At 37.0% G+C, this 15636-nt stretch overlaps 1 protein-coding gene across 1 annotated transcript in view; it reads left to right on the top strand.

Annotated features, from left to right (window-relative positions):
- LOC107683575 (nesprin-2-like) overlaps positions 1-15636 on the top strand; it is a 97537-nt gene that overhangs the window by 54345 nt on the left and 27556 nt on the right. Inside the window, exons 79-106 of the mRNA XM_016479652.1 lie at positions 230-418; positions 3442-3606; positions 3819-3938; positions 4877-4980; positions 5060-5207; positions 5345-5458; positions 5627-5764; positions 5850-6056; positions 6452-6553; positions 6931-7050; positions 9087-9287; positions 9485-9658; positions 9907-10038; positions 10145-10356; positions 10602-10731; positions 10955-11374; positions 11752-11901; positions 12420-12596; positions 12675-12830; positions 12977-13123; positions 13235-13405; positions 13620-13753; positions 13835-14030; positions 14339-14521; positions 14788-14901; positions 14995-15149; positions 15246-15393; positions 15499-15593. Coding sequence (XP_016335138.1) covers positions 230-418; positions 3442-3606; positions 3819-3938; positions 4877-4980; positions 5060-5207; positions 5345-5458; positions 5627-5764; positions 5850-6056; positions 6452-6553; positions 6931-7050; positions 9087-9287; positions 9485-9658; positions 9907-10038; positions 10145-10356; positions 10602-10731; positions 10955-11374; positions 11752-11901; positions 12420-12596; positions 12675-12830; positions 12977-13123; positions 13235-13405; positions 13620-13753; positions 13835-14030; positions 14339-14521; positions 14788-14901; positions 14995-15149; positions 15246-15393; positions 15499-15593 — 4502 coding nt within the window. The remainder of the gene's footprint in view (positions 1-229; positions 419-3441; positions 3607-3818; positions 3939-4876; positions 4981-5059; positions 5208-5344; positions 5459-5626; positions 5765-5849; positions 6057-6451; positions 6554-6930; positions 7051-9086; positions 9288-9484; positions 9659-9906; positions 10039-10144; positions 10357-10601; positions 10732-10954; positions 11375-11751; positions 11902-12419; positions 12597-12674; positions 12831-12976; positions 13124-13234; positions 13406-13619; positions 13754-13834; positions 14031-14338; positions 14522-14787; positions 14902-14994; positions 15150-15245; positions 15394-15498; positions 15594-15636) is intronic.

The following is a 15636-nucleotide window of genomic DNA, read 5'->3' as shown; positions in this document are numbered from 1 at the left end:
GAGAGAGTAGAGAGTGTGAAAATTTGTTTGTCTCTGGGTCAGAGGACACACCCAGTGTGTGTTTGTGCAACTCACTGTCTGTGTACTCACTGTTTCTCTCTCTCTCTCTCTCTCTCTCTCTCTCTCTCTCTCAGTACACCTGTCTTCTTCTATTATCCATCTATTATCGTGATTTTCTTTTCTCTCTTCATGTTCTGGCTCTGAGCTGCTGCTGTGTATGATTGTCCAGGCCGTAGGTGAAGCCGGGGGCTCAGGTGGACGGCTATCCAGTGATGGGCTGCTCTATGCCTGCCGTGAGAGGGCTGAGCAGCTGGAGGTGTGTCTGGAGAGAGCACAGGTCAGCCTAGAGAGGTCGAGACAGCAAGCACAGGATGCAGCCATGCAGCACTGCATTGAACAACAGCTTCACAACTGCCAGGTGATCATACACACACATATACCTGCATTTCAAAGGTCAAGGAAATGTTTTAATATTTTATTTATCTCTGCGCATGATAAAATGTATATTGAGGTTATTATAGTTAACTAAAACCATTTGAAAAAAAAAAAAAAAGTTAACTGCAATAAAATAAAATATAAAAACTTCAACCAGGGCAACATTTCTCTAAATTCATTTACTAAATTAGTGTACTAAAATGACTAAAACTGAAATAAAAATTACTAAAAACGATTCTGACGTATTGACATAAAGGAATGACAAAACACACACACATATTCTCTGCCTGCTGTTGTTGCTGATACTGACTCAACAGGACAGGAAGTGCTCAGAGCTGAGATCTGTCACACATTGAGCCTGGTTATATATTTGGCTCTGTTAAAAATAAAGTTGCCTCTAAACCTGCCATAAGTATTATAGACCAATCTGACACTATCATACTATCTTCTTCTAATGTTTCTGTCTGTAAAAGTAGAACTGTTCAGTTCTTTAAAACTTTAGAAGACTTCATTATCAATTTCTGTAGAAATCAGTTCTCTCCTATATAATCAAGTCTTTCACTTTTTCTTGGTGCCTTGCTCTTTCAATGTCTGTCTTGTTCTGCAGGGTTTTACAACTGTGAACTCTTTTACTGCTCGGAGATCAAAGTGGGTTTGCCGATGACAATAATCACAGGTCACAAGCTCAGATCTCATGATGTACATTTAAACACAATGGAGTAATTTGTTTATGATTGATAGACTCTCAAAATGTATTTTAACTATTAGAATTTTGGTTAGACTGAAAATGTATTATTTGTTTAGAATAATAGTTGCAGTGTACAAAAATACTTATCGGGAGCAGATTAGATTAGGTTTCAGTGACTGTGGAAACAAAATAATTATTTTATTTTATTGTCTTATTTGATGATGGATAACTGCTTTTGTTCTTAATGCTACAGTACATCACTGCAGTTAAATCTTTGCACTTAAATGCTTACAGTTACATGCTTATATTTGTGTGTTTATAAGCATTAGGAATGTAAATGCACAGTAAGTGAGTGAGTGGGACAGTATATCATGGCTCAATGAACCAAATAACATGAGTCTGTTATTTACTTTTCGGGTGGAGTGAAGACATATCAATGTCTGCTTCTTTCTTTCCTTTCTCTCTCTCTCTCTCAACCTATTTAATTATCTTTTAAACACATGCATGAGCATGTCTGCATACCCACACAGTACTTTATTTCAGATGCATGAACGTGTCAATGCATCATGAATTTCAACTTCTCTTTTCTTAAGGAAACTCTCTATGCAGATATTTCAGTTATCGAGTGCTCACTTTCATTCAGATTAAAGTTATTTGACGAGAGAGATAGCTGGCGATAAATCTTGCTTATCTGTCAAGTACTGATGCAATACTTTTTTTTCTACCAGTTCCTTATAAGTTTTCCTTTTAAATGAAGTAATTTAGCCTGTCAAATCTTTTTCAGTGTGTCTTAAAAACTAAAATTTATACAGATGTTTATGCTCCTCTCATTTATAGAGTTTGCCATTGAACTTTCAGTCTCGTGCTGTTTGGAGGTGGTCATGTGTCTCAGTAATGCAGTTAGAGCTAATATTAATGTGACATTAGCAAGGTTTGCTAGCTTCTACCAGATTAAAGGTGTGGTCATGCTAGACTTTGGACATGCAAATTTACTTTCTATCTTACAAGAAATGGGCAACAGGATATGATGTGCACCATTTATTCTTTATATTTAGACATTTGACATCATTTTAAAGTGGTTGAACCAGATATGCAGTACACTTACTTGTGTGTGTGTGTGTGTGTGTGTGTGTGTGGGTGTGTAACCCGACTCCTTCATCAAAGATTCAGAGATTCAGCTGAGTCCCAGCACAGTGACCTGGTAAACTGTTATAACTACCACTTGAACACACCAACAGCCATCGTATGCAGGAATCAATCAGCCTGTAGAAAAATATATCTGATCATTTGTATACATTTGGTTCTGGTCAAGAATGTGTTAAAGGGATAGTTCACCCAAAAATTACAATTTTGTGATCATTTTCTCAACCTCATGTCGTTTAAAACCTATGGAAGTTGGTTTCCACCAAGGAATTTAAAAAATATAAAAAGTAATTGTGACTTTTTATCTCACAATTCAGACTTTTTTCTCCAAATTCTCTGAAAAATAATCAGAATTGCGAGATATAAACTCAGAATTGCGAAGTGTAAACTGCAAACTCAGAATTCAGGGGGAAAAGTCAGAATTGTAAACTTGGAATTGCGTGTAATAACGTTTATATTGTAATTCTGACTTTTTTTCTCAGAATTGCGAGCTTATATATACAAAATTGCGTGGAAAAAAAGTGTGATGTGTGACATATAAACTCAGAATTACAAGAAAAAAGACTGAAGTACAATTACCTTTTTAACTTTTTTTATTCCGTGATGGAAACAGGCTTCCATAATAGCCTGCATAACTTACTTTCTTCTGTGGAACACAAAATAAGATATTTTGAAGAATGTTGGTACCAAACAGTTTTGATGATCATTGGCTTCTTTTCCTAAGACACAAAAACACTGAGACACATATTCTCAAAAAATATTTTTTTTATGACAAATTATGTGCTCTATGTGCTCAGTGTTTGCTGCAGGATGTACAGGTGGACAGACACTGATCGATCCCAATCTAAAGTCTGTGTGTTGGATTATTAATGAGATTTTTGTTCATATTTATTTTTCTAAGAGCAAGCGTTGTGTAAAATGTGTCAAATGGTGCATTAAACACCTGTCACCTGCCTCTGAGCCCTGCTAGTTCATACTCTAAGGTGGACTCTGATCTTTGTGGTGTTTATTACTTTTGATTGATTGTATTTTCTCTATTGTGAACCTCAGCCTTAATAGGTATTTTTTTGTAACTTCTTGTTGTCAGTATGAGTGTATTGGTTGTGTTAAGAGTGATTTAGAATTTAGTTTGAGTGTGTGTTGATTTGAAAATGTATTGTTTTGCATCCATCTAGACAATCCTGGTGGAAATTGAAGGGAAGATCTCCAGTCTTCCTGTGTGTGGATTAAAGGAACAGGAGCGACATGAGGCTGAATCGCTCAACACCAAACTCCAACTGCTGAAGAACAGACTGGTTACGGTCCAATTACAGCTGCAAGAGAGACACGGCGAAGATCAGGTACACACACATCTACTAATATAACCTATTTAGTCTGATACCAATTAAAAATGTCTGTTTTTTTATGCTGGGGACAGCGTAACTCAGGTGTAATGAGGACCTTAATGAACAGATTGCATGTGATGACAGAAAGTGATCATTAGCATGCTAATTGCGGCTGATTTTCACATTTGCCGATTCTGTGTTATGTTTCTGTCTCTGTGTGTCTGCAGGTGCATGTTGAGCATCAGCGGCCCCTGCGGGCCAGGATGACACGCAGCAGCAGTGTCCAGGAAATGTTGAGTTCTTCCAAAACCAAACTGTTCAGACAGAGCAGCCTTCAACAACAAAGGGTAACACACACATTTATTCACACACTTTAAAATATTAGTTTTTCTAACACCTTTTTTGAAAAATTTGTCTCTCCAGGTTTTTTTTTTACTAGCCTATAGAGGGATTAGATTTTTTTTCTTGCCCTGACAATATTTCCACTTACTCTACCATTAACGCAGATTTTATTTTGGGTGGTTGGTAAGGTTTGTTTAATGGCTGCTTGTATTTGATAAAAAATACAGTAAAATTCAGCTAAAACTGTAATATTGTGAAATATTTTTACAATTTAAAATAGTTTTTTTATTTTAATATATTTTAAAATGTAATTTATTCTTTTGTTGGCAAAGCTGAATTTTCAGCAGCCATTACTCCAGTCTTCAGTGTCACATAAGAAATCATTCTAATATGCTGATTTGGTGCCCAAGAACTCATTTATTCTTATTATAAAAGGTCTGCTTAATATTTTGAGGAAACCGTTATACATTTAGGATTCTTTGATAAATAGAAAGTACAAAAGAGCAGCATTTATTTGAAATAGAAATCTTTTGTAACATTATACTGACACTTTTGATCCTTGCTGAATAAAAGTATTAATTTCTTTTCAAATAAGTCCTACTGAACCCCAAACTTTTGAAGTAGTGTATATTTTTGATTTCACATTTCAAGTTAAAATTAAATTAAATTAAATTAAATTAAATTAAATTAAATTAAATTAAAATAATAATAATAATAATAATAATAATGTACTAGGTTTTTAATTAGCAAAAAAAGAGGATATTATAAAGGTACTATGTAACTCCATGACAGCTATATTTTCATACACTTCTGCTGGAAAATTAGGCCTAAATTACAAAACACTACTGATTTTTAACCTATTCTAATGCTTCTAAGACTATAACATGTCATATTGGTCCATCATTATCATTGCTCTCTCACGATCTTTTTTTCTCTGTTTAAGGAACTGAAGGATGGTTTGAATGAACAGAGGGATCTAACTAAAGCTATCGCAATTCAAGGCAGCAGAGCTCGAGCACACAGCCAGAGTGCAGACGAACATGCAGGGTATCTAAATACACACCCCTATTAGTACAAATATATGCTTACACTTTGTAACCATATAACACTCCCTGATTGTCTGCAGCCCCTCGCCAGCAAAAGAGAATGAAGACAAGAGACAGGAAGTAGAGTTATCAGTCCACAGGAAGTGGACACACCTCTGCAGCAGATTGGTCAAGACAGCAGAGACCGAGCAAGATCAAGATGGAGATAAAGATCAGGATCCATCTGAGGTCTGAACACTTCAGATTCTTTTTGTTTTTTTCAAATGTTTATTTGAAGGTTCTACCCCTAGTGTTTAATGTGTAGTTATTTTAATGTGTTAGTTATTTATATTTAAGCAATCTAACGTATCTGTGTGTGTGAACAGATCCTCGCTCCATCTGTCTGTTTGTGGAGTGGAGCTGCTGTTTCTCTCTGTCTGCAGGAGATTCAGTCCAACATCTCACAACTTAAAGAACTGCAGAAGTCAGCAGATACTCAGGTGTCAATAACAAACACACATACCACACAGGGTTACTGTTTATAACACTTTAAACAGATAGAATAGCGTACACTCTCTCTTCAAGATCAGAGTACACACTCTCAATATTGTCCAACCCGGATATAACAGAATTATATTTAACTGATCTGTCTGGGTGTCTGTGTGCAGGATCATCAGTCTCTGGATGAAGGTCTGTTTGAGGTGTTGAGTGGAGTGGATCTCAATCTCAGCTCTCTCACACAGACTCTCATGTATCAATCAGCAACCTCAAACACTGACATACTAAACCAACTACAACAGCTACAGGTCATTGGTCTGTCTGTCTGTCCATCAATCCATCAGACCATCTGTCTGTCCCTTCATTACTCCTCATTTCTACTCTGATTTATAGGGTTTATCTGCAGAGCTGACCTTCTTGGGTGCCATATTGACCTCCCAGGGGTCAGAGGTCATAAAGCTGTTAGGTTCGGGTTCAGCGATATCAGAGACCTCCACTTGTTTTGACCTGCTGATGCAGCGTGTATGTGACATTCAAAAGACTCTCGCTGATAAACAGGAGCAGCTACAGGAACTAATAAAACACACGACTCAGCTGCAGGTCAGACTTTTATCTGCTTATTACCAACAGTCACTTAAAAAATTTCCTGCAGTTTAGGTTACTAGACACACTAAATGGTTCAGAAAATTGATGCTTATGTGTTTACAGTGTTATGTGTCAGCAGTTACATTTTTTCAGGTTTTAACACCACAAACCTTCGGATATCTGGCCTTCATAACTGTCACACTTGTTTGTTATGAAAAATCTTGTGTCATCATAATGTCAGACATAATGTTCTTTTCAGTCTCATGTTTAATCCCATAATTCTACCTCTTCATTTAAGATGAGCTAGATGTATTTAAGGTCTTATTTTAATCTTTTTTTGTACTCTTATTTTGACCTTTTTTGTAAAGTATGACTCAATTGTAATATTTCCATGTGTGTCAAACCTTCAGAAGAGAGTGAAAGACCTGCATGACTCAGTACTAACTAACACGTCAATCCTTCACCCTACAACTAACGGAGAATCCCACCATGACCTTCACACACAGCTGCAGGTAAGACACGAGCCTGTCAATAACACTGCCTGTAACACCTCACGCTACTGAAGAAGTAACACTCTTCTACATATCTGCAAGAAAAAAATGCTGATGTCTTCATTGTACATTTGCTGACTTATATTTATGCATTTTATAAGTTTCTACAATTTTGTAGCATTTAAATTTTTCCCCTGAAGACCACTCATAATGCTAGTCAGGGTTTCTTGCACCAGAGACAGTCGTACTTTAGTTTTTCTTATTAGTTCTGATCCACTCATTTGATTGGACAAGCATCATTTCAGGAGTGCAGGTATGTTATGTTCTTCCTATTAGGTCTTAATTGCGCTTGAAGTCTGAGATTTTGACTTTTTCTCTACCTGTGATTCCATGTGAAGGCCATCACTGGAAGGAAACAGGAAGTGGAGCAGAGTGAGAGAGAGCTGGCAGAACTTAGAGAAGAGACAGAGAGTCGAGATCAGCCCTCGTCCCTCACACAGCAGATCAGCACACTGGAGGTATGGGTGTGCAGCATTCAGAATTTACTATAAAATGCCTTTCAAATTCCAATTCCTGGTAGCCAGCATGAGACACAATTGAAATTGAAATCTAAATTGACAGTAGATGAGTTAAGTAGAATTAAAATAGAATTACTGACAAAAATGTCAATGTTATGTAAAGCAAATGCTGTAAGTGTAGTTTTTAAAACTTATTACAAACTTATTCTTTATTAATTTAATAATTATTAACATGTTACAATACAAACAATATATACATTACCTGATATTAATAATTGCAATGCCACTTATACATTTTTTTTTACACAATATAATGAAATAAATACAGTACCTTTCAAAGGTTTTTTTTTTCCTTATTCAGCAAGGACACATTACAGTTTTTCTCAATTGCTCTGGCTCAATTCTTGAATGAGAGTTTTTTTTTTTTTCTCAAAACAAAAAGTTCAGATGTCTGAACAATTAGTTTCTTGTTCATATCAGATTTCAATTTCTTATTGATTTAGGCAAATTGCATATGTTTTGGCACATGTGTGCAAATGAGTAAGTACAATTCTCTACAGTTTGCACAATAACTAAATACATATGGCTTGTTGATCAAAACTGATGAGTTTATTCTCAATGAAATTGTCAAACTCTTTACAACTACAAAACATTCTTTCATTGTGTGAGCCATCACATGCAAAATGATCCATTCAATTATCAAAATCTGTTAGACATGCATTTATATTCCATAAATATCTGACATGGAATGGTTGTAATGTCTGCTAAGTTGGCAAATGGCTTGCCATTAGGGTTGCAAAGGGGCAGAAAATTACTGGAATTTCCAGAATTTTTGGAAACTTTCCAGGATTTTTTGGAAACTTTTGGAATAATTTTGTAAATATTGCTAAACCTTTGGAAAGTTTTCGTAAATTTACCAGAAAATTTCCACCCCTTTGCAACCGTACTTGTCATTGTAATGAAATAGGGATCACAATCTTGACAATCAATCAAGTTAGGAAGCATATACTGTATATGGAGTTTGCCCAGCACAATCACTACCATTTTTGAACAAGGAGGAAGGTCACAACCCTAAACAGCAGTACTATATAAATACATTTATATTTGTACAGTACATTTATCTGTAGAAATGTGTTATATGTAAACTGAAAATTCACAGTTGCTTGTTGTGGAAGAGCAATAGAAATATTTGTAAGAATGTGTGGTGGTGTTAGGGGAAGACGATAAATTGTTTAAAAATGAATAGGCATTGATGAATTTTCAGTTTACAGGTAACGCATATCTACAAAAATAAATGTACTGTATAAATACAAATTTTCATTTTCTTTTTGTGTACTACAGTATTGACGTTTCCCAATACATTTTTTACCTACTGTTGAAATTTGTATCTAAAATGCTCAGTGCTCAATGTCAGCTCAGACTGACATTCTTGTACAGTACAGAAAGCAGTCTGTCAACAGAAAAGTAGAAAAAAATACTTAAGTTAAATTTGCATATAACAAATATGAAATTGCAAAAAAAAAAAAAAAGTAAATTTTCATATAACAAGAAATGAAATGAAATTTGCAAAAAATAAATAAATAAATTCCTTGTGTGTTTGCACACACTTGGCGAATAAAGCTTGATTCTGATTCCGAAAAAAACATCTAAACATCTTGGCTCACACGATGACTTTGGTGGCATTGGCCAAGTCACTGACACAATAACTAGGTTTTGAAGCATGAATTAAATGTTTTGGGTGAGTTACAACATTTTGCAGACATGCAATAGAGTTCTGATGTTCCAGAAAACAGTTGTGACAATTGCGTTTACAGTTTAGAGAATGTTAAGACTGTTTCGAAAAATGTGCCAAAGCAATTGAGAAAAACTGTAAATTGATCAAAGTGCCATTTATTAGTGCCATTACAAAATATTAGGCAGCACACTTTATAATTATAAGAAATGTTTCTTGAGCACCAGCATATGAGAATGATTTCTGAAGGATCATGTGACACTGAAGACTGGCTGCTGAAAATTGTAAAATACACTCTCTGTAGGCAGTATTGGACAGTGTTTGGAGTGATCTAGAGCAGCGCTGTGGAGTTGTGCAGTGGGGTCTAGATGAGCAGAAGATGAGTGAAAAAATCCTGAAGGGTCTGCAGATGCTCCTGACTATTGGAAGAGAGAAACTCACCTGCACCTCTCAGCTGGAGCTCAGGAATCCAGCACAACTACAGACACACCTCAACAAACACACGGTAAACATATCACACACCTTCAAACACCCTAACTAAATGCACACACACATAAAGCCCTGAAAACAAATAAGTAAATCAGCTACACAAATACATAAAAAAAAAAACACACACACACATTATATCACACATGAATCATGCACAATATAGCACAGGTCCTGCAATCTCTCATTCACCTCCCTAACTTTGTAAATCTACAGGTGTTTTTCCTGTCTCTGGGTGCCCACCTGAGGAGATTGCAGCAACTGAGTGTGCGGATGCCAGACAGCGCCTCCTCTGGCTGGGAGACTGAAGTGCCTGAAGTGGAAAGTGAAGTATCCAGTGTTCTGCAGCAGGCTCAGGCTATCGGCACAGTGCTGCACTCAGCACTGCAGGTACGAGAGTGTGTGAATCAAGAAATCATGTGGAATGACACTTATTACAGTTTTTCTGTATGGAAAGCTGCATCAACCAAGAAGATACAAGAATGGAAAAGAGATTGATGTATAAATAAAAGAACAAACAAATGGGATTGATGGGTGCATGAATAAAAGAACTGGTAGACTGAATGTTCAGAAGCAGCTTTTATTATATTTTTAGTTAATACTCCTCTGCCCTTGATAAGGACTTTGATGTATTTCAGGTTTGCACTCAGTGGGATGAAAATCATTCCTGGTTAGAAACGCTTCTGCAGAGGCTAGAGACTCAAGTTCCAGTAACACCTCTGCAGGACCAAACTGAGGAGCAGCTCAGCGAGAATATTTCTGTCCATCATGTAATGGTTTAAACTTATATATAGTGAACTGACACACATATATACCTTTAAATAAGAATGCAGCAATATTTGAAGATCCCTGATCTCCACTTGTTGTCTGTGATAGAGTGTGTTGGCGGTTCTGGAGCAGAACAGACCTCGGATCAGTCTGGTTCTGGATGAGGGCTGCAGACAGCAGGAGCAGATTTCTAGTAGTGAAATATATATATACATATTGGGTGTGTCTACAGCCAGACTGGAGCAGCGATTGGCTGCACTTCAGAGGAAGGTGGAGCAAGGGATACACTCCACTCTCCATCTTAAGAAGCTTTGGAACAGGTAAAAATGAATGATGTGGGTAAAATTAAGCCAGCCAGATTTTTCACTCTGAAACCATTCTTGCCATTTCTTTACACAATATGCATAATTTTATTCTATCTCAGTCTGATTTTTAAAATCACAATATTTTCAGTCTTATGTACTCACTTAAATTATGTTTAATAAGGGAGAGTTGTGTAGAAACACTGAGAGATGGAAACGTACAGAGGAAAAATATAAAGAATTACCACTACACTTTTTTCCAGGTACCAAAGCGATTCAGAGGCTTTGAATGAGTGGATGGGACGAGCCAGAGAAAGCCTCCATACATGGAGAGATCACATGACCACAGCTGAACAGGAAGTGGACACCCTCTCCCATTTTCAGCACTTCACAGTCAGTCAACCAGTGATTCTAATCATTCATTTTTAGTTTATATTATTTTGAACAATAAGATGATTAAAAACTTGATGACTATAGCTACATAAAACCTTCTTTTATGCATGTTAAATACATATTTATTACAATTAATGAACAATAATTTTAATAGGTTTAGTTTTAATGATGACAACACTGGTTATATTAGGAAATTTTTGTAACTGTGATGTTTTTGACGCAGGAGTTTGTGAAGGAGCTAGAGGTGAAATCGGCCCTAAAGGCATCAGTGATCAGTTCTGGATCTTTGATCCTGTTGCTCGGTGAAAGAGAGCAGAACATTGAGACACAGACCTACAAGCCAAGTGAAACTAGCAACTGCACATCTGTAGATATCACCCTTCCTTCAGAAACCAATGTTTCTTCTATTCAAAACATCTCCTCAGAAGAAACCCTTTCTATAACAGAAGGATCAGATGCAAACATCACAAATGAAGGTGCTGTCTTTGAGGAACCAACCGCATCTGCATTTGATTTATCTGTAAAACAAGAGATGGTTCTGTCACCAGTTCTCCTGACTCTGCAGTCCCAGCTGTCTCAAGTGGAACAAGACTGGGTGGAGATACAGACACTCATTCCTGCCATCCAACAGGAACTGCATCAGGTACATCATTACTAACTGCTCCCTGGATAGTTGGAAAGAAAGACCTGTCAGTTTCATGTTCTTCAGTTTGGAGCTTTGTCTCTCTGAGGGAGAACATCATGTATAAAAAGTTATCATGGAGGTCAGGCAGCCATCCAGGCATGATTTCCTGTATTACTCAGAAGTTGATGACATCTTTGAGTAATAGAGTCTGTCCTTTGTTTTTACTATCCATTATCTGGTCTCTCTTTCTTGTTCTCATCCCCTTTTTCTTCTTTGATTACATGTGTCACCCCTAACCCGGCTCCACTGTTTTCTTTCTTCTCTATTCTCTCCACCTCTGTCTATCACTTTCATCTGTCTTTATTCCCATTCTGTGTTCTCTTTCTCTCTCTCAGAGTGTAGTGGAGAGCCTGTCTCCTGAAGGACTGCTGGCTGATGTGTGTGGCTGGATTACAGGTGCTGAGAGCAGGTTACAGGCGGCTGAACGAGAGGATCACAACACCTGTACTGCTGCAGTGTTCACACACCTGCTCAGAACATATCAGGTACCTTGCTCACATTTTAATCTCTGTATCAATTAAAAAGTATAATTAGCAAATAAGATAATTATCTTTGATTAAACATCAGTGCAAAATAACAGATTATTTTTCTTTTAAAAAAAGTGTTGTACAAAGAAAACAATACTGAAATAAAATACAGTTAAATAAAGTAATAAAATATAATGCAGAGTACACTTAGCTTAGATAAAGAACACAATGAAAACGGAATGAAAATAACTGAAATAAAAATGTGCAAGTGTAATTAACTCTCTCTTTCTTTTCTCTTATAATTTCAGTTTGTGCTTTGTAAGTGAAGTGCAAAGTAAAACTTAGAAAGTAACATTCAGCAAATAGCGTTTATAATTTTGTTCAGTGTATATATATAGAGAGAGAGAGAGTACATTAAACAAGAGCAATTAACCTTTTCTCTCACTATCTATTTTATTGAATTTACTGAGGGGAAGTAGTTTTAACTTTCAGCAACTTTCTTTTGGATTTACCTCTCTTATTCTCTTTCTGTCTAGGGGATGAAGAGAGAGATGGCATGTCAGCAGATGTCTGTTGACTTTATTAATCAGTGTGAGCTGAAGCAGGTCAGTTTTGACTCTCACACCAGCAGGTACAAACACACTGCATTTGCTGAAAACCTGGGACACGTCAATCTGCGCTGGAAAACTCTACGGGTTCACCTGAACACACAGGTGAGTAGTTTATTATTATTATTTATTATTATTCCAGAAACCAATACAGATTAACATAGTGTGTACTGTGTTTTTCAGATCCAACATGCTGAAGATCAGGTGAGGATATGTGCAGAGCGAGATAGCAAACTACAAATCCTGCAGCGCTGGGTCAAAGGTCAAAAACAATGGATGCGACTGGCTGAAAGACCCATCAGTCGCTCATTTGCTGAGAGGAGCCTGAAGGATTGTGAAGTGAGTCGCTGATGTTTTCTGATTGTGGTAACTGATTATGTTGATGCTCACATACCTTTAAAACTTTCAAAAGCTTTTCAGTTTTGATTTGAATTTATTTATATTACATTTTAGAGGACGTTTACTTTTCTTTCTTTCATTCTCAGGAGCTGGGGGAAAAGTTGAAGTACAAATTCGCAGAACTCGCTGAGCTGGGGAAGAGGACACTTACCGCTGATGAAGAAGACAGGGATAAAGACTTCCTCTCAAAAGTTCATAATCTTTCACAATCTTTGACTGACCTCTCTCAACAGGTATGGAGACAGAAACTTGTTCCTGTGAGTTAAAACAAAACCGTCAAATATTTATAAACACTCTTTGAGTGCATTTAATTAGGAATTTAATCATAAATGTTCATTTTCTAGAGTACAGTCCTTGGGAATACCTTGAAAGAGCTGTGTGAGGTGTGGGCTCAGTTTGAAAGTGGGAGGAGTCAGGCAATTGTAAACACAATGAGGATCTGCCAATCACTGGAGTACTGCCACGCCCCTCTGCCCTCCCTCTCTGCCCTCCAGAACAACATTGATAAGCTACAGGTGCTATCAATCACTGTTTTTTTCCCCAAGCTGTTTCTGATTGGTCACAGTATGAAATATTTTATTATATTTAGATATGTGATAACATATATGATTGCATTAGAGATTTTTTTGGGGGGGAATTTTGTCAAATTTGTTAACTTAAGAGTAAACCTTTGGCTTGAGAGAGATACTTATTATGATGTATTCTATATTCACAAATTATTGTTTGCAGGTCTTAAAAGCAGAGACAAAGGAGATTGACAGCCAGTGGGAGGATCTTACCAAGACAACAGCAATTCTTATTGGTGGAATTAGTACAGACTCCACCCAGATGTTATTGGAGCACCTAGAAAAAGAAAAAGCAAGGTTAGACTTCCCACATACCAGCAAAACAATGTGAATGTGCATGTAAATGTTCGAGCTAATACACTTTGTATCACCCTCTAGGTGGTCAGAGGTGAAGGAAAAGGTAACAAAGGCGTTGCAGAGATCACACAGTCTTCTGAAAGTGTGGCAGAAATACTCTGATGTGAGACGCTCCTGTTCAGAGCAGCTCCAACATCTCAAAGAGCAGCTCAACACGCATACCAAAACACCCGCTGACAATAAACAACTCACACACAGCATCGCAGAGCTGAAGACTGTGAGTACAATGCAAAGACAGATAACCACAGATAACCATCCATTTAAATACACAAACTAAAGTGGGGTCCAAAAAGTTTCAGACTACACTGAAAATCTGGGATTTTTTAAAACCAGAATAGTTATGATTTTATAATATAATATAATATAATATAATATAATATAATATAATATAATATAATATAATATAATATGATATAATAAAGTATTAAGAATGAATAAAAGTATTAAGAAAGAGTACAAAAGACTTTTGGACTGCATTACAGTATATGTGACAGACTGTGTTATTGTCTTATTTCCTTCTTTTAGGTATTACAGAAATGCTCAGAGACTCTACAGACTGATGTGAATGAAATGCTTGAAGTGTCTAAGGATCTGATTGAACAGATGGATGATGAGGATGCAGTTTTCATCCGATCAGAATGCCGTTTGTTAACACGAGGTTACCTGCAGTTAGAACAAACTCTGAAAGGAAGAATTGAACACATGCAGGTAAGACTTACACACATTAGCCTCTGTGCTTTAATAAGCATGGAAGTGTTTGAAGTATTACTCATTTCAATAAAAAAAAACATCTGTTGTTGTTTTTCTGCATAATATGTCCATGCTCTGTCAAGTTCCAAAAAGGACAAAAAAAAACACAATAATAGCACCAAGTATCATAATAGTACTCTATAAGTCGTCAAACACCATGAGAGTGAGTAAATGCTGACAGAATTTTTGACTCTTCCTTTAATTCAAAATATGTGTCTGTTCAGGAGGATCTTGAGCAATTTCATGAATTTGAAAGGTTATTCCAGTCCCTCGAAACACAATTACAGCAGTGGGAAAGCAAGCAAAGGATGGACAGTGAACTCACAGATATATCTCAGGTAATAAACAAACATACACATGCATAACTCATTGACATCATTTTATTGAAGAGATGTCCAGTATTAATGGTTTCTATATTTTCTTGTCTACAGTCGGGTCTGATGGAGGTCAGTTCTCTCTCTCCTGATCTGGATCTACTAAACACTCTCAGCTACAGGCTGACCCTCAGTGACCCCATGACACAGAGGCTGCAGCACCTCAACAGGAAGTGGGCACAGGCCTCCGCACATGCTCAGGAGAAATGCAGGTGACCGGCACTTATGATCAGATCACCTGAGAAAGACACTAATATCAGATTCAATACTCAGCATATTACATGTTTATGTGTATATTGTGTGTTTAGTGAGTTGCAGGCAGCCTCTCTCCTGCAGCAGAGCTTTGAGCAGAGATGTGAGAGCTGGCTGGCTTTCCTACAGCACATGGAGGACAGTTTGGCTGTAGAAATTGCATCAACTTACCCTGAACTAAGAGAACAACAACGAACACACCAGGTACAACAGTCGACACACCCACAAATGCAACACACATGGATCATAGATCCCGCCCAAAAAATCTGACTCCCCCCAAAAACATATTTTTCTCTCCTTCTCTTCTAGTGTTTTCAGGCTGAGTTGTCTTTAGGGCATCAGATCCTTCACTCTGTGATCAGTGAATCTCTCCTCTTGTTGCAGAAGGGAGATGTGGAGGACAGGTGCCGATTCTCAACGTTTTTTCAATCTCTGTTTTGGATTTAA

This window comes from Sinocyclocheilus anshuiensis, unplaced genomic scaffold, assembly GCF_001515605.1.
Source record: "Sinocyclocheilus anshuiensis isolate Anshui unplaced genomic scaffold, SAMN03320099.WGS_v1.1 scaffold413, whole genome shotgun sequence".
In the NCBI taxonomy this organism is placed as follows: domain Eukaryota; kingdom Metazoa; phylum Chordata; class Actinopteri; order Cypriniformes; family Cyprinidae; genus Sinocyclocheilus; species Sinocyclocheilus anshuiensis.
This window is presented reverse-complemented; position numbering and strand designations above follow the sequence as displayed.